The following is a 20624-nucleotide window of genomic DNA, read 5'->3' as shown; positions in this document are numbered from 1 at the left end:
AGATATCTGAACTACCAGAAGCAAATTTAAAGGTCTGATCAGCCACAACTTAAAGACCTGTCATATTTTATTTCCTGGGCAAGACATCAAGTTTTTATATGAAATAATTAAATACTAAGTATGCATTCAAGCCAGAGAGGAACATGCATTATGATTTTATGCCTGTGACATAACATAAAATGTCAGAAAACGAAGAAAATCACATGTTACATATATTTTTGAATAAATATTACCCTATATTTTGATCCAACTAAACAAATTTATGGTACCAATTTAATTTTTAAAAAAACTTAAAAATTTTCATTTTTCCAAATATATGGTGATGCAAGAACTGACTCTAGGTGGTAAAAACACAATGGGATTTATAGATGATGTAATATGGAATTGTACACCTGAAATCTATGTAAATTTACTAATAATTGTCATCCCAATAAACTTCAATTAAAACAAAATTTTCATTTTTCAATTAAAAAAATAGCAGAATTAATCTGTAATTTAAGACAGTTTTTTCTTTTATCTATGTCTTCCCTTAAGTTTCTCTATGAATAGATAGAAATCTTCTGAAGAAAGAAGCCATGAACTTTTTCTGTAGCTTTAAAATCGTTTTCTGGCAAATCTCCTAAATAGTTAGAAAGGATGTCCGTGTCATGGATAGATATAGAAAAAGCAGGACATAGTTCTGGACATAGCAATTTTTTAAAAGAACACCTGAAAACAATTCTGGTAATTGACTTCATGTTACCTAATGAGTCAAAGATATAAAAAGTATATATTTGTGTGACTGTTTACTCTGTGATTTCAATGCCTCCTATAGTAATAATTATGTCCATTTTAGAGGTACAGAACTTGGGTCAAAAGATCACCTACTTTCCACTGAATGCCTATGTCAAATATAACTATAAAATCGACATTTAAAAACAGTTTTTGCTAAGGATCTTAAATAAGATCATGCATAAAAGGGAAACTGAGAACAGAGTCCAAGCTTCTAAAGATCTTGAATTTTGTTCATTTCTTCCTTCCACCCTTCCACCAACCCAACTTAATATATTTCAATGATGGCCCATATGCTATTAGAATGCTTAGGGACAGAACATACTGAAAGCGAAATTTTAAGAAATTTGAGTTTTACTGACCATGTGATTCTTTCAATTTACTCCTGCGCTGCGTTCTGGCATAAAGTACCACCTGCTGGACAATTTCCAGTTGCTCTTCAATTCGGGGAAAATGGAAGTCAGTGCATTCTTGGCAAACTGTGGCAAAATCTAAGGAATCCAAAACATTGACAATCTTCTAAAGGTGAACTATCAAATGTTTAGTATTTACTTATAAATAAGGAGATCTGGTGAGATAGAATAGAAAATTCAGAAGTATGACTGCTTATACTTGTCCTTTCAATAATTGTCTTATTGTTAGGGTACAACAATTTTGTTTTGATCAGAAATAATCTCTCAAGCACGCAAAAGAGTAAACAACAAAGAAAATGTAATATAATTCCAAGGCTTCTTTAAATAAGGTACTTTAATCATAATACAGTCCCAAAAAGTGCTAAAAAATACAAGAAGTGTCTTATATTTATGATAGGAAACAGACTCTATTCATGCTTCTTTTAAAAAAGTTATACACTTTAAATATTTAAAAAGTTTTAAATAATCATAAATGTGATTTGTACTATGAGGGAAGGTAGAATTTTACCTAGTATATTTAAGAAATAGGATGTTTAAAAAAACATAAAAGGATAAATGGATGAATTAAAATTCACCGAGCCAGGATCTGTTTCTAAATTGAAAACTACATTTATATCTTGATTATTCTTTTTGTTATACCTTGAAACAAGAATGCTGTAAGAGTATTACTTATAATATAATAGAATTTTAAGAAAAAATTAAATATCCTGAAGCATTCTACCCATGCCAAAGTAAGAAACACAAATCTAAAATGGCCATGGCTGGGCATGTGTATTTTTTCATTTACTTGAATATTGGGGTAACTAAATTTTTTTTCAAGTTTTCCATAATTTAATTCCTTTCTTTGTAAGAATGGTAATAAAGGAGAAATTTAATAAAATAAATATGCATAATGTTAACCTACCTCTTTTAATACCACTGTATGAATTGATTCGATTATCTACTAGTAAAACCAGGCCACAGAGAGATGTGGAGTAAAGTGACAGAGCTGTCTGGAGCCGATGGAGTTTCACACCACTTCTATGATTTCTTTTGTGCTTACAGAAATCCAGCATGTCTGCTCTCAGCAATCTCAAATTATGCATGGTCTTCAACTGGGCTCCTGGGGGCAGGCAACAATCCCAGAAAGATACTTAGCTGCAAAATCCAGTATAACAGGATGAAATCTCTATGACAAGAATCCAGATCAATCTGTACTATAAATAATTAAAAACGGCCTTGCCATTTCCCATTTTCATAACTGTTAATACTTCATCTTTCTGTTTGCAAAAGTAATATTTAAACTAGAACAGAAGGAGCAGGATATACTTTGTAATTAAAAATAATTGGTATATTCTACTCATGCTAGTAATTTTTCTCTTATAGCATAAAAAATGTTTCACAATTTACAATAAATTACGACTGCAAAAAATTAATACACTTACCTAAGTGAATGGTAAAACTTTCTTCTAACTTTCTCTGTTCCTCGTAAATCCTTCCATTTGCTTCTACAGATTCTCTGAACTGACTTGGTTGAACTTTAATTTCTTCACTGAAATTAATAAAAGTACTGATTTTTTTTGAAATGACTGTCAAGAACTTTTTTTTAAAGGAAAGAAAGCTTTATAATGAAATGACACAAAAGTAACAGCTGAAAGTAGAACTTAATTTATTCCTAAACTTCTCTTAAATCCATGGTGACAAGTAAGATCTAAGTACCAAGAGGTTCGAAAATCCTACTTGTTCTTTCATTTCCTCACAGTAAGTAATACATGTTTTTCATCTTCAATCTCTACAATATCAATTCATATATTATCATTTAATATTTCCCAGTGGCCTAAGAGAATGATTAAATGAAGTTACTAACTTACTACTTTAAAATGACATTTTAAAAAATACCTCCTTTATCAGGGCTGGCTGCAGGCAAAACTAGAAAATAGGTAAAATGACTGAAACAAAAATTAAAAAGTAAAATGTCAAACAAGGAACAATAAAAAAAGATGAAGTTCATTTTGATGTGTTCACATCCTCTTTTCTTTTTCTTACCATTTCCTGCCCCCGTCCCCCACAACATTCTCCTCCCATTAAAAAAAACACAAAAAAATACTTCTCTCTGCTCTACTCTGTTCTTGTATTTGCTGAAAAGGTTTCCATGGAGGCACTATAATTATACAGCTGTTCAATTCAAATTTCATGGTTTGCTGAAGATGATAAAAGCTGTAATAGTCATCCATTCCCCTGACTACATTTTGGGGGTTAATCCAAGCAATCTCATTAATCTCACTGACTTTGTTAGTAAATATGGCAAATTTAAACCTAAAAATAAATTTGTATTAGTAAAACATCCTCATCTTAGGTTGTAGAAAGACACAAAAGAATGTTGTTCCCACTCTAACAAGAAAAAGCCAGATCATCTATAAAATCATAATTTTTCTGGAGCCCATCAGAGATTTGAGGTAACAAGGCAACCATGTAAACTAAATTCTAAAGTGTGACACACCTCTCCCAGGAGAGGAAGGACACAGTTTTCACTTTTGGCAGAGCATGGCAGAAATGCATTGGTGTAACATAAGGGGATAACAGGAAATCAGCCAAATTTTCAACCAATTCTTAATGGTCAAGTATGGGCTAGTGTGGAAACTTAGAAGAGCTGCGAGTGCCAAGCACGAGGGCAGTTTGCATACATTTGCAAACTCTTCTCGACTGGTGTCCACCAGGTGCTTCCAAGAACACAGTGAGGGCAGGGCAGGAGGCATGGCTAGAAATGCTGTAAATGCCCCAAGCCCAAGACCCACATATACAGCGTTTGCCCCAGACTGAAGCTGGACAAACACAACGGACAGCTGTCTCCCACCCTCAATGATAAGCCTAGCACCCAGTGACAAATGACAGTCTACTGTTGGGGGTGAGCAACAGCAGAGGCAGCGACTTCGTGTTGTGGCCAGGCCTGCAAAGACTTCCAAAGGCGGAGGATGGAGCAGAATGACTGAGAAACCCCTCTAGAACCCAAAGCCCCACTCTAAACATGAAGTGTTAGCAGCTTACTACTGCAGAAAATGAAGCTTGTGCTGTACTGAAGGAATAAAACCAAACTCAGCTCAACTGCCACTGGATTTGCATGACCTTCCCATGAATGGCCTGTTCATTTCTGCACATAAATATCAATCACCTCAGTGTCTACTTTTCTAATATATGCAATATCCAGCATTCAGTTAGAAAAAAAGAGAGACACCAAAAAAAGGCAGGCAAACAAACAACCCCATTGTAAAGAGACAGATAAAGCAATCAACAGAAACAGACTTAGACAGAAACAGATTATCGGGACTATAAGAAAGGGACTTTCAAATAACTGATTAATATGCGAAAAGATCTAGTGTAAAACACAAGGACAGATAAGAATTTCAGCAAAGAGACAAAACAAATGGAAGCACTAGAAATAAAACATGATATCAAATCAATGGCAACAGTTATCAATCCCTTTGACAGAATCATAGGTAGACCAACCACTCACATTATGATGCCACCATTACCCTGATAGCAAAACCAAATGAAGATATTATAAGAAAAATAAACTGTAGACCAACACACACACACACACACACACACACACACACACACACGGCATATTTATTTATTTATTATTTTATAGTCAATAATTTATTTGTATTTATATTTTATACATGTGACATAATACATTACTACTTATATATGTAAGTTTTAACTATAAAACTTCTAGAAGGAAACAGGAGAAAAATCTTTGTAATCTTGGATTAGGCAAAGGTATCTTAGATAAGACACAAACAATTTAATAATTGATAAATTGCACTTAATTAAAACTTTGCTCCTCAAAAGACACTATTAAGAAAATAAAAAGACAAGCTAGAGGGTGAGAGACAATATTTGCAAAACACTTATCTGATGATGGACTTGTATCTAGAATATACAAAGAACTCTCACACCTCAATTAAAACAAACAAAAAACAAAGGAGACATATGGATGGAAGATCAGCATATGAAAAAACTGTTTGACGTGACTAGCCATTTAGGAAATGCAAAGTAAAACCATGATGAGACATCACTACAAAACCTACCAGAACGACCAAATATCAAGACCAAGTGTTGACAAGGAGGTGGAGCATCTAAAATCCTCACACATTGGTGGTCAGAACGGAAACATGGACAGGCACTTAGGCAAACAGTCTGGCAGTTTCTCATAAGGTTAAGACATTTACAATGTGATTCAGCAATTCCATTTCTAGGTATTCATATATGAGAAACAAAAACATATCTATATACAAAGACCTGTTTATAGCGGCTTTATTTATAGTTGCCAAAATCTGGAAATACCTCAAATGTCTATCATCAAGTGAATGGATCAACAATAACAGAATATTAATGATCAATAAAAAGGAAAGAACCACTCATAAATGGAACAACATGAATGAGTCTCAAAAGCATTACTCTAAGAGAAAGATGCAAGACACAAACTGCTACATACAGTTTGATTCCATGTATATGACATTCTGGAAAAATCAAAACTATAGGGACAGAAATCAGACCAGATTGCCAAGAGCTGGGCAACAGGAAAGGAGATTAACTGTAAAGGTAGAAAAGGAAAAAAAAGGTGTAAAGGAGAAATCCTGTATCTTGATTGCTGTAATGGTTTCATTACTAATTAACTTTGTCAAACTCATCAAAATGTAAATCTAAAACAGATGATTTTTACTTTATGTAATTTATCCTCCAATAGATCTGACTTTAAAAAAGGCAAAATTAAATGAATAAAAATAAAATACAATTTTTATCTATCTCATATAGGAGTTCTATATGTCTTTGTCTTGAAAACAGATTTCTGTTGCCCAAGGAAACCCCTACCAAAAAAAGGAAAGCAAACCAAACAAAGTCATAGTAAAAACATTCCTTCCAGTGAACATTTGGTTTTCAAAAGCAGCAGCAGCTAGAGGCCAATATTTACACAGTAGAACTGATACTATACATTGAATTTCTGAAACTGTAGCAGCACGGTGAGAGAGAATTTTTACAGCAAGGGGTTTTCTCAGCTTCCCTAAATTAGTTACTTTCCACATTTTTGACCACGAAATACAGCATATATTTTACATTTTGGCTCAATACACACATTCACTTATAGAAAGCTTCAGGCATGATATGCTCTGATATTTATTTTTCCCTATTCTACTCTACTCTGTTCCATTCATTCCATTCCATTTTTTCGTTATTTTACAAGTCTGACTGGAAAGTAAAAGATCTAGAATGATCCCTAGCTGATGGCAACCAGCAGTTTGAGAAACACCACTGTACATTATAGCATATGGATGTTCCCAACACATCTTTCCCTACAGCTCTCCCTCATCACTATTTTCATTTGAAATAAGGAGTATAGTCAGCAATTTAAAAAACACCATTGTGTAGTATAGCATACAGACATTGGCAGTCCATCTTTCCCCTTTTCATCACTACTTTCATTTGAAATGAGGAGTAGTCAAACATGTTATCATCAAGAATGTTACCCATCTCAATATAAAAGAACATTGTTTAAATATTTCTAAGGTGTTGACTTGGGGAAAAAATAAGGCAAATGGGAGATTATAATACTTAGATAAGAGGTGACAAATATCAGGTAAACAGTTAAATGATCATCCACTTGCCCGTTTGTCCACCCAGCCCATATTTACTGAGTATGTCTTATGTGCCAGTGTCAAGAGCCGGACACTTGGCAAGGGTCAGGGTATACAACAGCAGAAAAAACAAATATGGTTTTTGTTTTCAAGGCAAGACTAGTGGGGGAGACTGACATGATATAAATAAGACGCTATTTCTAAATGTTATAGCACATATCTGAAAATGCTGGAAGTAGGATTATTATACTGTATTAAATATATTTCCAATTGAATATACTTTAGGATTTGAAAGAAGAAAAAAATTCTCCAACGTGTGAATATACAGCCAGGAAATAACACAGGCACTGTCAAGCTCTAGGGCAATATATGAAACATAATGTATTTAGGCCCTAAGGCATCATACAAGTTATGGGTGATGGAAAGTCCTCTGTATTATTTTTGTACCTTGTACATGCTTCTATTACTGCACATATAACTCTATACAGTATTGTTTTACTTACAGGTCAGTCTCTAGAATATAATCTCCATGTGGGCAGATGTCATTTTTATTTTTTTGCTTAGAGAGTGCTTAGCATTTAAGATGCAGTCAACCAATGCTTATTGCACTGACGGAAACTAATTCAAAGAAACAAGAGATAGTACATGGGGTATTTAGGTATAAGAGATTTATAAAACTACGTTCTAGAGGAGAAATCACTATTTAAAACCAACCAATTAACCCCCCTCTCAAGTAATCCACATAAAATCCATAAAACAAAAGATTTTAAAAGAAGTATAAAACTATCTTGAATTTTCATCGGTAACTTAAAAATATCTACAAAAAGGTTCAATTTTACAATAAGCACAAATTATTAATAACACTGAATTTTCATCAAATAAGAATACATATGATTAATACCTGAGGGAGCTGTTGTTGGGGTTTTTCAGGTCTTGATGAAGTTTTATCACCCATTCTTGATACTCTTGCTTTTGGATGGCAGTTGATTGTTTTAATTCATTTGACCATTTATTTTCTAAGACCTAAGAAGAGACAATATACCAACTGGTTATTTTTTTTTACAAAAATAAATAAGTGAAAAAAAATGTAACTACATTTCTAAACATCGTTGTACTTCACTTACCTGCTGGGATTCAAAATGCTGAGCAGCCAGTGAATTTACATCTTGATCTGTCCGTGACTTTCCCAATTCCTGCATCACTTTTTCCATTTCAATGCCTTGTCTGAAACATAAATCAGCAGATCAGATATAGTCATCAAAATTTTAAGATATACGACCATTCCAGATTCATTAAACAATCTCTGAAAAGTGGACGTAAAATTTTTTTTATATTATTGGAACATGTCTAACAATGGCAATTATAATACCCGGAAAGCACTTTGAAGCCTTGGAAATGGAGATGTGGAAAAAACACTGATAATTTCATTTAGCATCAACAACATCATTTATACAGCTAAATTTTAATCTAAGTTTAATATGTGAGTGAAAGCAGTCAAAATCTGGGTGATCTTTCAATTTCCATGGCAGATGTTTACAAGTGCAGACCCCTTTTCATCTGCAGATTTCCCTAAAGAAGATACTCTGCAATTCCAGCTTAAATATATTTTCCATTTACTTGTACATGAATTAAAGTGACTTCAACTTTTGAAAGTTAGTTTATATTATAACCAGAAGCTGCCAGTTAGGTTCTAAGAATCAAAGTGACAAAAGTCACAAAGTTCCCTTTACAGAGGAACATACTATTAGGTTGGTGCAAAAGTAATTGCGGGGTTTGCAATTTTTAACCTTTTAAACCGCAATTACTTTTGCACCAACGCAATACTTCTGAAGATAAGCTTTCGTCTTACCTTCTTCATTTATTCAAATAAATAACGTGCATGAAATAAAAAATGGTTTTCCTTCCAGGAAAAACTCATCGTATTAGAAGTTTCTATTTTAGTTATTTATGAGAGAAATGGGTAGTGATAGATGGGCCTGGGGGAGCCTTCATCAGTGCTGGAAATATCCTATTTCTTGCTCCGGGTGGTAATTACATGGGTGTGCTTACTTTGTGAAAATTTATTGATGTGTACATCTACAGTTTGTTGCCTATTTTGTATGTATGTTATATTTTAATAAATTAAGTTCATTAAAAATTTTCAAATTGAAAATTATCTTCTAAAACAAATGTGTTAAAGATGTTTGTTCTAAAACATATTTTTAACACACTTAGAATGAAACAGACATCTACTTAAAAAATTTCACTATCATTTTGGTTAAGTAAACTGCTCTTAGAAGCAAATTTACACTTCTTTATAACAACTGATTAAGATATGTATATGAGTAATGAAACTCATTCACATGTTATACATTTACACATTTCTATACACACCTTCTAGGATTAAATATTCAATACCATTTAGTCCCCACTTAATTCTAATGTAGGTGACTCACATTAACTTTTTAATAACTATTAGAGGTCAGGTGAAGATTATGCTTGCAAGTAAGATTTTTATTTAAAACAGGATAACTGCTAAATATTTATACATACAAACTTTGATATGAATATATTCATATTTTACATTACACATGTTCCCTCTAGTGGATAAAAGGTATCATTGCCATTTTTAAGTTTAAAAAAAAAAATAACTTCAATCTGGTTTGCTAAAAGGAGCAAATTTCCAGTGAGACAAAGAAAGGCTAATAAATAAGAAATCTACAAATAAAATTTCATGAACATGTATTTTACCCTAAATGTGTAAGAAGTGAAAGTAGCTAATGATATAGTGAATAATACAGTATATATTTTTGATGATTAAGATAAAAGGAAATTGTGTTATATTTCAGATGAACTACTAACTATGCATTGACTTAGTGTGTCAGGCATGACAATTCTGACAACCTGTACATTGTTTTGAAGACACTTTGGGAAAAAGATCATTATAACTTTATTGATGCTGTGCTGAGAAACTGCCTTTAAAGATGTAAAATGAAATTTAAAGGAAAGGAGAAATAAGGAATTGTGTCACTTCTGCTCATGAACTGGATAAATGAATTAAGCACCAAAATTTTGGGTGGAATTCCTCAGATACCAGTGAATTCCAACTTACTTTAAGTTACACTGTTCAACTTTACAATACTGGTAAATGTTATCTACCTTAAGACAAACAGCTATTTTTCCTTTTCAAGCTAACAGTTTGGATATGTGAAAGATAAACTAAAACACTGGTTTTTAAATAAATGTTTTCAAATATTGTTTATATGTTTAGAAAGAAAAAAAAAAGCAAAGCCCCTTCAAGAAGTCTGGCCAAAGGACATTTCAAAAAATACCATAAACCAAAAAAAACCTCTACTAAAAAATATTCTACGAAAGAAAAAAAAAGCATAAATTAGCAGTAAATGCAAAAATTAGTGAATTCAGCTTCCCAAAAGGTCCAAAGAGTCATGTGGATAGGAATCTGTTTCAATCAGAGAAAATAGAACCATTACAGAATATTGATATGAAATTTTCTGGGCGGTGTAGTGAGTAGGCAGTAAAGTAGACCACAATTTAGAGCAGCTCAGCAGCTGAAAGAAAGGACTAGTAACAGTATTAATATGAACTAGATGGCCAAGCTAGGAAGTTTTTCATATCCCTAACTATAGGCAGAATGAGTGCAGTCCCAGAAAACGTGAGCTCCAAGAACAGATTCAGAATGAGTTTAAGGTTATATAGTTAAAGCCCTACTGGGAAAATGAAGTTCAACAGAAGGTAATTAATTTGTATTAGGTAATTATATTTTTATGTATTTTTTAAAAATAAAATCTTTATTTTGTTCTTATTTTTAAAATATATTCATAATTTTATTGGCTACATAATAAAGAACTAGAAAAAAATGGAGTTTTTGTCTCCCCCAGGGACACAACTTCGACTATTTACCCGGTGGCACCTATCCATACTGCGTGTATCCCACCCTAGAAAGGAATAAACTGCCTCAATACAGGTAATGAGCAAACCCAAGCCCATGAAGAATGACAAATATCTCAAAACATCATGTTCTTTTTGACACAGAGACAGCTCTAATATCTTGTTAAATATGAGAATAAAAGGTCCAGAGGAATAGCATTATTATGAAAATTTACGAATCTATGCAATATAATAAAAATGCTCATCTGGTACACAAGAAAGTAGCCCTCAGGAAAAATGATTAAATCTATTTACTTACGATTTTTGTGTTTTAAGTGTTCTTAACTATGACAACCCTCAAAACAACACGCTATTCTCATCTTGCTAGTGCAATGTTTTCTAATGCAAAGCTAACGAGGGCCAGGAGCAAACCAGTACCTCATTTTAAATTTACTTCTTTGGGACTGATTTAATAATCAGTCCCAAAGAATAAGTGTGATTTGCTGCTAATGCATTTTCACAATCAACGAAATTTTACATCAGCAACACCAAAAAAATTATCTTAATGCTATGTAGACCTAAGTCTTAAGTAACTGTTTTTAAGGTAATAAATGTTATTAGATTCAGCTAGATTAAAATGGATTATCTGGAAAGAGGAGAGTGTCCTGAATTATTACTATAATTATGAAATTATTAGGAAGCTTTCTGGAAAGTCATGCTTTAAGATAAAAAATGCTAGCATTTTTTTACTTACTCTGAAGGAAAAAAACAGGTCATAAGAGCATCGTTTGCATACTATTTTAAGTAATTCATACAAAATGAATTCAAATCAATTAATATTTCTTGGAATAATGCCAGTGTTTTTTGTCTTAATGCAAATAAGCTTATAATATGCACTGAAAGAGACCATGGACTGAGCCTCAGCAGAGTTTTAAACAGGTTCTGAACAGGGAGGCAGTGTGGTATAGCGGTAAGAACTTTGGAGTCCCCTTCTGGTTTCAAATTCAGCTTGTCCTTAGACAAGTTACTTAAGCCTCAGCTTTCTCATCTGTACAATGGGGATAATGAAATGACAGTAGGGTTGTGGTAAGGATCAAATAAGGAAAGGCATCTGGTATGAATTGCATGTTTGTATCCCTTCCAAATTCATATGTTGAAAGCTAACCCTCAGTGTGATGGTATTTGGAGGTAAAGCCTTTGGGAGGTAATTATGTTTAGAAGAGGCCATGAGGTTGGTGCCCTCATGATGGAATTAGTGCTTAGAGGAAGAAATGTTAGCGCTCTCTCCCTAGAAGAGATGCACTGGAAGTGCGCACTGAGGAAAGGCCACACGAACGCACTGCAAGAAGGCACTGTCTATAAGCCAGGAAACGGGTCCTCCCCGACACTAAATCTGTTGGCACCTTCATCTGGGACGACCCAGGCTCCAGGACTGTGAGAAGTCAACTTCTGTGGTTTTACCTATCCGGTCTATGGTTTTGTCATCGCAGCCCGAGCTGACTAAGACAGCATCCAAAGCACTTTGCACAGTGCTTGGAACAATGTAAACCTTCAGCAGAGGTAAGCTATTCCTTTTTTAGAAATAAGAGTAGATAAGGCCACTGGAATTTACTTAGGTAATTTTTGAGAAGTTTTCTAAATCTACAAGGACTTACTTCCCAGTTGAAATTACAGATTTAAACACACAAGAAAATTAATTTCTAATATCAAAGAATTTTTTCTATTTTATTCAATTTTACAACAATAAGAACAAGTTATTCTGCAGGCCGTCATATCTGACAATATAACATTTAATTATGATAATGCGAGAAATTTGAAATACCTCTCTTGTAATTTTTTCAGCTCCACATCTCTTTCACCAATCAGTTCTGAGATACTAACAAAGTAATTATGTTCCAGATTTAGGAGCGTTTCAGAGGCAGGAGAATGGATTAGGTCATGGTACACATCTGCAAAATCTTCATCCCAGCTGGGCTCTTCAGGCCTTGCATGCTCTAATGTGGTCTACAAGATAATACACAGACATTCTTAAATCATGACACAGAATTTTTATTTAACACACTACTAGAAATGTACGTATACAGTGATTATATTTCTGTACATCAGACAAGGACAGAAAACCCCTCTATTTATATGTGTGTATATATTGGTTATATAGGATTATCTGAGTACCTCCCAAAATAGAAAGATACAAACGGTGTTATTTATATGGTTTACCTGGTGGCAGGGATGGGGAAGGGGCAATGTGGAGGCAGGCACAGAAGTGTCCACAATAGAAAAAAACAAAACAAGTATGCTATGATCCAATTTCTGTAAAACAATATATACATACATGAAGGGATGTTCAATAAAATGCTAATGGTGGCTATTTCATGACAGTGAGGTTTCTGATGACCTTTACTTTCTTTATAATATACTGTATAATACAATAGTCTGGATGTATTAATTATGTAATCAGAAAAACTTTTCATTATTAAAAAATATATTGCTAAAAAATGTTTTGTAGGCTATATATTTAGCAAATGAGGTTACCTAAGTGGTCACCTGTGTGGTGATGAAATGACCTTGAAAACCCAATTCATGCATAGGATTTTATATCATGATAAACATACGCAATTTTCATATTTTGATCTTTTCTAGTATTCTGCTTTCTTCTTAAAAATGCAAGTATGCTTTTAGGTATATGAGAAGAGTAGCTATCCAAATAATAAAGGGACTGAGTAAACACTGATTAAGAAAAACAGCAACACTGAGAGATGCGAAACAAGGACACCCGCAGCACACAAATCCACTCAGGGCTGCCTGTCCCATGGACGTGTGAGGGGGCGACTCAGACCGACACCGTGCTTTACAAGTGAGGACACCGATACGCTAAGTCCCTTGTCAAGGATCATACAATTTGATGGCAAAAGTGGAAATAACACAAAGATTGGTATGTTTTTTCCATTACTGTTCTTTGTTGACAGATCACCTATAAAAAAAAGGACAATCTGAATTTTCTCCTTTTCTTACCAATGAAAATATTAAAAGCTGCAATCTATAACATAACTGAGTAATAATTTACCTTAAAAATAAAACGAATGGATAAATCACAGAAACAGCTATCTTGAACTTGGTCAATCAATAGGTGAACTTTCCCCCTTGTTTCCTTCCTTTCACTTCAGTCACTTGCCAGATCAGGAGGGAAGAGTTTAAAATGACTAGCTGACCCTAGAACACGGACTTCATCTACTCTGTGCCTCTGAAAACCTGAAACCACATGCTGATACCTGCTCCCTATCATAAGACCTGGCACTGCTCTAGGAATTAAAACCAGCCCATGTAACTTAACCTTGGTTCAAAATTCACTTCAGGCTCAGGCTAAAATTTTGTAGGAAAGAGCCAGTGCCAGGTAATAGGGATATGCCCGGCCACACACACATATGCTTGGCCAGACGTTCAGTAACCCCACGAGCCGTATCAGCTGTCTATAATAATTTGCAGCGTCAATTGAAAACTCAGCCTAGCTTTGTGAATGGGCAGAGGCTACCTACGTGAGAAGCACGAAACAGTTTCTCCTTGACCTAACTGCCCCGTGGCCTCAGGAAAGATGAAACTAGAACGGGCGTTGTGAGCGCTGAGAGCAATGGGGCGAAGGGAAGGCCTGCTGAGAGAATAGTACTCAGTGCCCAGGCCATTCTTTCTCCACTGCCACATCCAGGCATAAAACTCTGTTTGGGGCTCAAACCATTTGGCACCCCCGATTTTTCTTGGCCATCATTATCTAACAGCCTACCCATCACTCACCCTCATTCATTTAAAGCTTTGGCACTGAGTTCACACCCTTCCTCAGATGTGTGATGACACACATCCTTCATCAAGCCCGGTCACTTTGATGTCCATGTGGATAACCCACAATGCCTTGCCTTCTTACTTCCCTGAACTCCATATCTTTAATAAGTCCTCCACTCCACCTCAGTTACCCATTCTGTATCATCACCAGCAACAGCTCAACTTGGAAAATTCAAACATTCGGTCTCTGACTATAACCTTCAACCAAGATTTCTCATTCAATGACTCCCAGGTAATTGTTTCTTCCACCTCGGCAGGACCTCCGCTCCACAGATCCTCTACTTTTTCATTTTTTCTCAGCCATGGGCTCCCACCTAGCTTCACCTCCTTTCCTATGCAGCTTCCATTCCACAGACCAGCTTTCAACCACTATCTTGCCAAAAGCCTCCACTCTCCTTACTGATGTTCTTTCTCTTGCCCACCTATAAGAACTCTAATCTTACAGTCAGGTTGTAGAGGGCTACAGCAGAGTAACTGCAAACCTCGGAAGTTTATGGCGGCAGATTGGTGTGACTAAACTTTCCCTTCAGTGATGCCTGGCAAGCCTATCTTTCTCTGGTCAGTTCTCTCCTCAAACATCCAACTATCTCATTAGCCCCCCACTTCATCCAAACAAATGACCTGTCTTTATTACTTCTCAGATAAAGTAGAAGCAGTTCTTTTACCATAACGTCTGCTACTCAAGTAGTAAAATTGTCTTAATTTATGTCCATCCTTTTCTTTTTCCTTTATGCTAAAATGGAAGAAGTGTCCCTCTGCCCAGTTAAGGTTAATTTCCTACTTGAGCTCTGGATTCCATCCCTTCTGGTCTTCATCTCTACCATCTGAAAAGAACAAACCTCTGACCCTGTGTTCCCAATCTGAAAGTGCCTCATCCTTCTCCTCTGTAGAGCCAAACTTCTTGAGTTATCTATTCTCATTCTCTCTACTTCCACATTCCCACACATTCTTAAAGTCACAGAAATCTAATTTCTGCCCCTAATCATTTAAAGTGATCTTGCCATACGAAGATTACTTGATAAACCCAATGGATATTTTCTGAGTCTTTCCTCGCTTGACCTTCTTTGCAGCATTTGACACTGTTGACCATTCCCTCCTTCCTGGTGACTCTTGTTTTCTTAATTTTCATGAAACCATAACCATTTGCCTTCTTTCTACGTCTTTAGCAAGTTCCTCTCTTTCCTTTGCAGGTTCTTTTTCCTCTGTTAATACCTTATGCACTAGTATTTGTTCATTCATTTGTGTATTCTCTCATCCGTTTATTTGCCACCCATCTCCCCAACACATACCAAAGCCCTATTATTTGCAGGCACTGTACTAGATACCAGAGCTGTAATAAAGTAGACATTTCCAGGTGGATATCCACAAGTAGGAGATACAGGTAAGCCAATACACAATTATAATACAGAGTTTTGTCAGGATTCTGTCTAGGCATCTACTCTTCTCATTCTACATAGTCACCATGTACAATTTCATTCATTCCATGACTTTGAAATTTATCGATTGCAGTGTTATAACAGTCTGTGTCTTCCTACTAGATTGTAAGCTTCCTGAAGGCAAAGACTCATCCTCAACTGCATACCCAATCCATTTTAGAGGTACAAAGAATACTGGTTAAATAAATTAGTGGAATTATTATTTTAATGAATCTTACAGCTTTATTCTTTTTTATCAGCAGAAAGATCAGGTTTCTTTAATTGTAATTATCACAGATATATCTTTTTTATGCAAATATTTAAAATAATATCTGTAAATACTGTCATCTTTTAAATAAACTAGGAAACCTTTCTTGGCACAGTGCAAACTACTTTGATTAACAAATATGACCCCATAAAATGGATTTCTTTCAAATTCCCATAGACTGAACTGCTTAAAATAGGATGTAATTCACTCATTAAAGCTTGCAATTATTGAATTTATTTGTCTGTTTACATAGTTCTGTATCTGGCTCTCTAACTAAAATGTAAATTTCATTTTTTTGTCTGTCTTACTTCTATTTTACACCCAACACCTAGTACAGTACATGGCATATAACAGATTCTCAACATACTGTATCCATCATAGTTTAATTGGTGGGGGTATTTATGATCAAGGGCATCTTAGACTTTATGAAATAAGGTATAGTATTTAAATGGAAAAATGATGATGTTATATAACTATGTAACAGCAGTGAAGATAAGTGATAGGACAAAAGTAAACCAGACTAAAATGAACTACTACTGCTAGTTAAGGTTGCCAGATAAAATACAGTAAGTATACAATAAGTATACTTCTTATGCTAAAAAATTATTCATTGTTTACCTGAAATTTGAATTTAACTGGTGTCCTTTATTATTAATTACTAAATCTGGCAACCCAAGGCTGGTTAGAAACACAAAAGTAACCTCTCGTTTTATAAAGGCATTACACAAAATATTGTCTTATATGCTAACCCTCATACAGGAAGGAAGCACTCAAGCATCGATATAGAGTGTATATTATGGAATACATTTTTGTATGTAAAGAAAAAAGGATTCTACAATTGTTCAAGTGTTATCTTATAAATTTAAAAATCCTCATCAACTATATGGTGATGGAAGGAGAACTGACTCTGGGTGGTGAACACATAATGGGATTTATAGATGATGTAATACAGAATTGTACACCTGAAATCTATGTAATTTTACTAACAATTGTCACCCCAATAAACTTAAAAAATAAATTAAAAAAAAAGAAAAAGAAAAAAGAAGAAAAAAAAAATCCTCATCAAAGTCCAGAATATCCTTGAAATTTACAATCTGATCTGTTTTCTTACCTCAGCATAAGCTTTGGCCCATGTACTTGCCAGCTGATGTAAATCTACTTCACCTGATTTCACAGATTCCAGCGAGGCTTCAGCATCTCTATCATAATCTCTGAGAGATTCTCCTTCTATAAACTGGCTCAGAGCCTCTTTTAAGTCTGTAACAGGGACAAGAAACGCCATCATCAGCGAAATCCAGACATAAATAGGGAACATCTTACCTGACCAAGCATTCCAATGTGAAATTTTATTTCATCAAGCTTATACTCTTCATACAATGTCTAAATAAATAAAACAAATGTAGGGGATCATTTAACTAATTTCACAACTATTTTCCTTTACTATTACAGGTTATTGCATGGACAATGGTCAAAATTCTTAACTCTTATGTACAACCTTGATACTAATTTGAAAGGTTAATTTCTTAAGCCTGATGCTTCAGTTTGAAACTGAGTAGGTAAAAAAACGTAAAGAAAAATCATCTACAGATTTCAAGGGTTAAAAGGTTACTATATTTAAGTGAAAGTTTCCTATATACGTATTGTTATCTTTTGAATTTGAAAGAGAAATTGAATAATTAATATATTAAAACTGATTTAATTCAGATAATCAATAATTCAATTTTAGAGACACAACTTAGAGGCTGATATAATGGAAAGAACAGAGACAGAAGTCAGGATACATGTTCTGATCTTGGGAGGTTCATAACGTTTGTCACATTAGACCAGAGGTTCTCAGTCTTTAGCATGCATCAGAATTTAGCATGCCTAGAGGGCTTACAGAAATAGATTGCTGCATGCTACCCTCAGTTTCTGATTCAGCTGAAATGGGGTGGGGCCCAAGAATTTGCATTTCTAATAAGTTTCTAGATGATGAGATTGCTTCTGATCAGGGAACAACTTCTGAGAACCACTGCCTCAGGCAAATAATTTAACCCTTTATTTACAGGTTTCCTTATTTGTACAATGAGGTTGTGCTAGAAAGATTCTAGGTTCTCTTGCAACTTTATCTTTCTATGATCCAACAGTCTCAACTGAAAATATTTCCCTTATCTGTGAGATAGAACATAGACTTTTAAAAATGGTTTAATACACATCACATCATGGAATTAATTTAGGTAAGCAAAAATTCTGCAAAAATTAGTATTCCTTCTCCTCCAGACATCTTAGGAATTGAGAATCAGATTATTAAAGGGGCAATACATTTAGCAACATAATTCAATAATATAGAAAGTGATAGCTGAAATGCCTTATGAATGCACCAACTGAATTAAGAGGTTAAAAGTTCTAATCCAGATTTTGTAACTAATTTATCATTATATAATTTACTTTTTATACTAAACTGCCTTATAAACAATACAAGGGTTATAAGAAAAAGCACTAAATAAAACAAAGGTCTGGGGAACCTTTTCATTCTTAAAAGCAGTTAAACACTTCACATTTTATGGCTGTTTCTAATGCTTGCTGGGTTTATGCTTTCTAATGTGAAACTTCTAATCACAGAGACTATAGGAAAATAATAAAGTGGTATTAAAAAAATCAGTCCTCACCTTTTTCTATAAAGCATGGTAAACTGTGCAGCAGCATCAGACGTCCATGTAAATAAGTGGCATCCTCTTGAACAGGAAATTTGAGGGGTACCCTCAGTTCAAAGCACTGACTTCCTACTTTGAATTTATACACAAATTCCCTCTCTCTGTTGCAGAATCTTTCTCTGTTTTTCTTCATCTTTTTTGGCAGGATATCTATAGAACTAGAAAATAAAAGCAGCAGGTTACAAGTCCATAAAAACATGATGTTTTCATTGTTCCTGTTACCACTTCTAAGAAAATGGCCCATCACTCAGAGATTTTATTTGTGTGACTCTGAGCATGTTTTCCTACATTTATCCCTGCATTTTCATTTTCATAGTGAAAATGAAGGGCTTCTTTTGAAAATGAAAAGTTTCTTTTAAGCCTTATTGAAGAAAATAATTATGCCCATGGAGTTTGCATTCCTAGGCAGGGTTCTCAAAAACAGGGAAAGATTACATGGCGAAAAGAGCAGAGAGAATTTCGGAAGAGCTACATAGGTGGACAGATACAGAGCTTATGAAACAGCTGACGAATACAAAGTCAAAGAAATAGATCAGGGACCAAGAAGTGATCTTGGAGATCTTAGATGTGCTAGATGGGATTGGGGGTAGATGAAAGGGAGATGGCGCTGGAAAGGTTTCCATGTGGGGAGAAGATATACAGAAAACAAAGTACGAGATACTCCACAAGGCAAACTGGGTGATATTCAGAAAGAAGAAAATCTGGTCAACAATAGAGAGAAATAACATCATATAAAGATTTATTTATCAGCCTCCTTACTAGACTTCCTGTCAATAGGCGCCCCCCGCCCCCGCATTAAACCCCGTCTTATGGGACCTGAGACAGAATAGACTCCAACACTGAAGTCACAGTAATCTTTCCAAAGTTCATACCTGATGGTGCTCATCTGCTTAAAACCTTTCTATCACATTCTATTGGTCTCCGGGTAACAGTCAAACTCCTTAACCCAGCTTACAATGCCGCTGCTTACATCTTCAGACTTTTTTTTCCAGCACCTGCACCCCTCTTCCCCAAGACACAAATTCGCAAACTTTTATCTTCCAGCCATACTGAACTCGTTTCTAAACCAAACCTCTTTTTCCACTCCCAACCTTTCCGAATGCTTTTCCTTTGCTTAAAACACTCTTACTGTTCTTCTTGGCGAAATATTTTACCTTTGGTTTCAATCGGTTCAACATTTAGACTTATTATGTTTCAACAAATTGATTCTTTAGTTCCCTCCCCCCCCCCTTTTTTTTAAGCAGGGGTGAAATCAAGGAAGGATCTCATGCAAAAACGGGATAGGAGGAGGAGCGCTGGGCAGAACTCATACCGCCAACACAGTGAGGATCCTGAGGCTCAAATTAGTCACGCAAAGGAAGGGCAGAAGCTCCAGCTGAGAGAGGGGACAGTCCCTCCTTCAGGGGTTTCATTCTAAAGGGGTGTCCTCACTCTTGGTTCTGGGCTCACCTCCTCGAGTTCCGCACCCTCAGAGCTGTCAACGAGCCGCGGCTTAGGGACCATCAGCTGACTTACCGACTTGTTTTCACAGCCAGCAGATCCGCTTCAGCAGATTCGCGCACCCCTTTTCCTCTTTCCTGCCACCCCGGAGAAAATTCCTCGGTCTAAGTGCCCTCTTGTTCTACCCTGCCTCAATTTAATCATTCAAAAGTGTAAGAAGGTATATTTCTACTGTTACTGTATTTCAGACACGGCACAAAAACCATTGTCGTGACGAACATGCAGCGGCAAAATACAAACTCGGCTCCGGT

The 20624-nt window shown here is 35.1% G+C and overlaps 1 protein-coding gene across 4 annotated transcripts in view; it reads right to left on the bottom strand.

Moving 5' to 3' along the window:
* The window catches only part of FERRY3 (FERRY endosomal RAB5 effector complex subunit 3), a 45616-nt gene extending 25003 nt beyond the window's left edge, over positions 1-20613 (bottom strand). Inside the window, exons 1-9 of one of the 4 annotated variants that reach the window (XM_019756940.3) lie at positions 20389-20613; positions 18829-19031; positions 17292-17437; positions 12489-12670; positions 7924-8023; positions 7701-7822; positions 2609-2715; positions 2089-2286; positions 1134-1262 (exon numbers count right to left, since the gene is read on the bottom strand). In XM_019756940.3, the coding sequence (XP_019612499.1) occupies positions 1134-1262; positions 2089-2286; positions 2609-2715; positions 7701-7822; positions 7924-8023; positions 12489-12670; positions 17292-17437; positions 18829-19006 (1162 nt within the window). In that variant the 5' untranslated portion in view covers positions 19007-19031; positions 20389-20613. Of the gene's footprint in view, positions 1-1133; positions 1263-2088; positions 2322-2608; positions 2716-7700; positions 7823-7923; positions 8024-12488; positions 12671-17291; positions 17438-18828; positions 19032-20185 lie in introns of those variants that run through there. The other 3 variants (XM_019756939.3, XM_019756938.3, XM_088801349.1) reach the window with 3 other exon arrangements.
* Between the last annotated feature and the right edge of the window lie 11 nt (positions 20614-20624).

The sequence above is a fragment of the Rhinolophus sinicus genome, chromosome 1 (assembly GCF_057876585.1).
Source record: "Rhinolophus sinicus isolate RSI-liver-muscle chromosome 1, RSI-T2T, whole genome shotgun sequence".
NCBI classification, from domain to species: Eukaryota; Metazoa; Chordata; class Mammalia; order Chiroptera; family Rhinolophidae; genus Rhinolophus; species Rhinolophus sinicus.
This window is presented reverse-complemented; position numbering and strand designations above follow the sequence as displayed.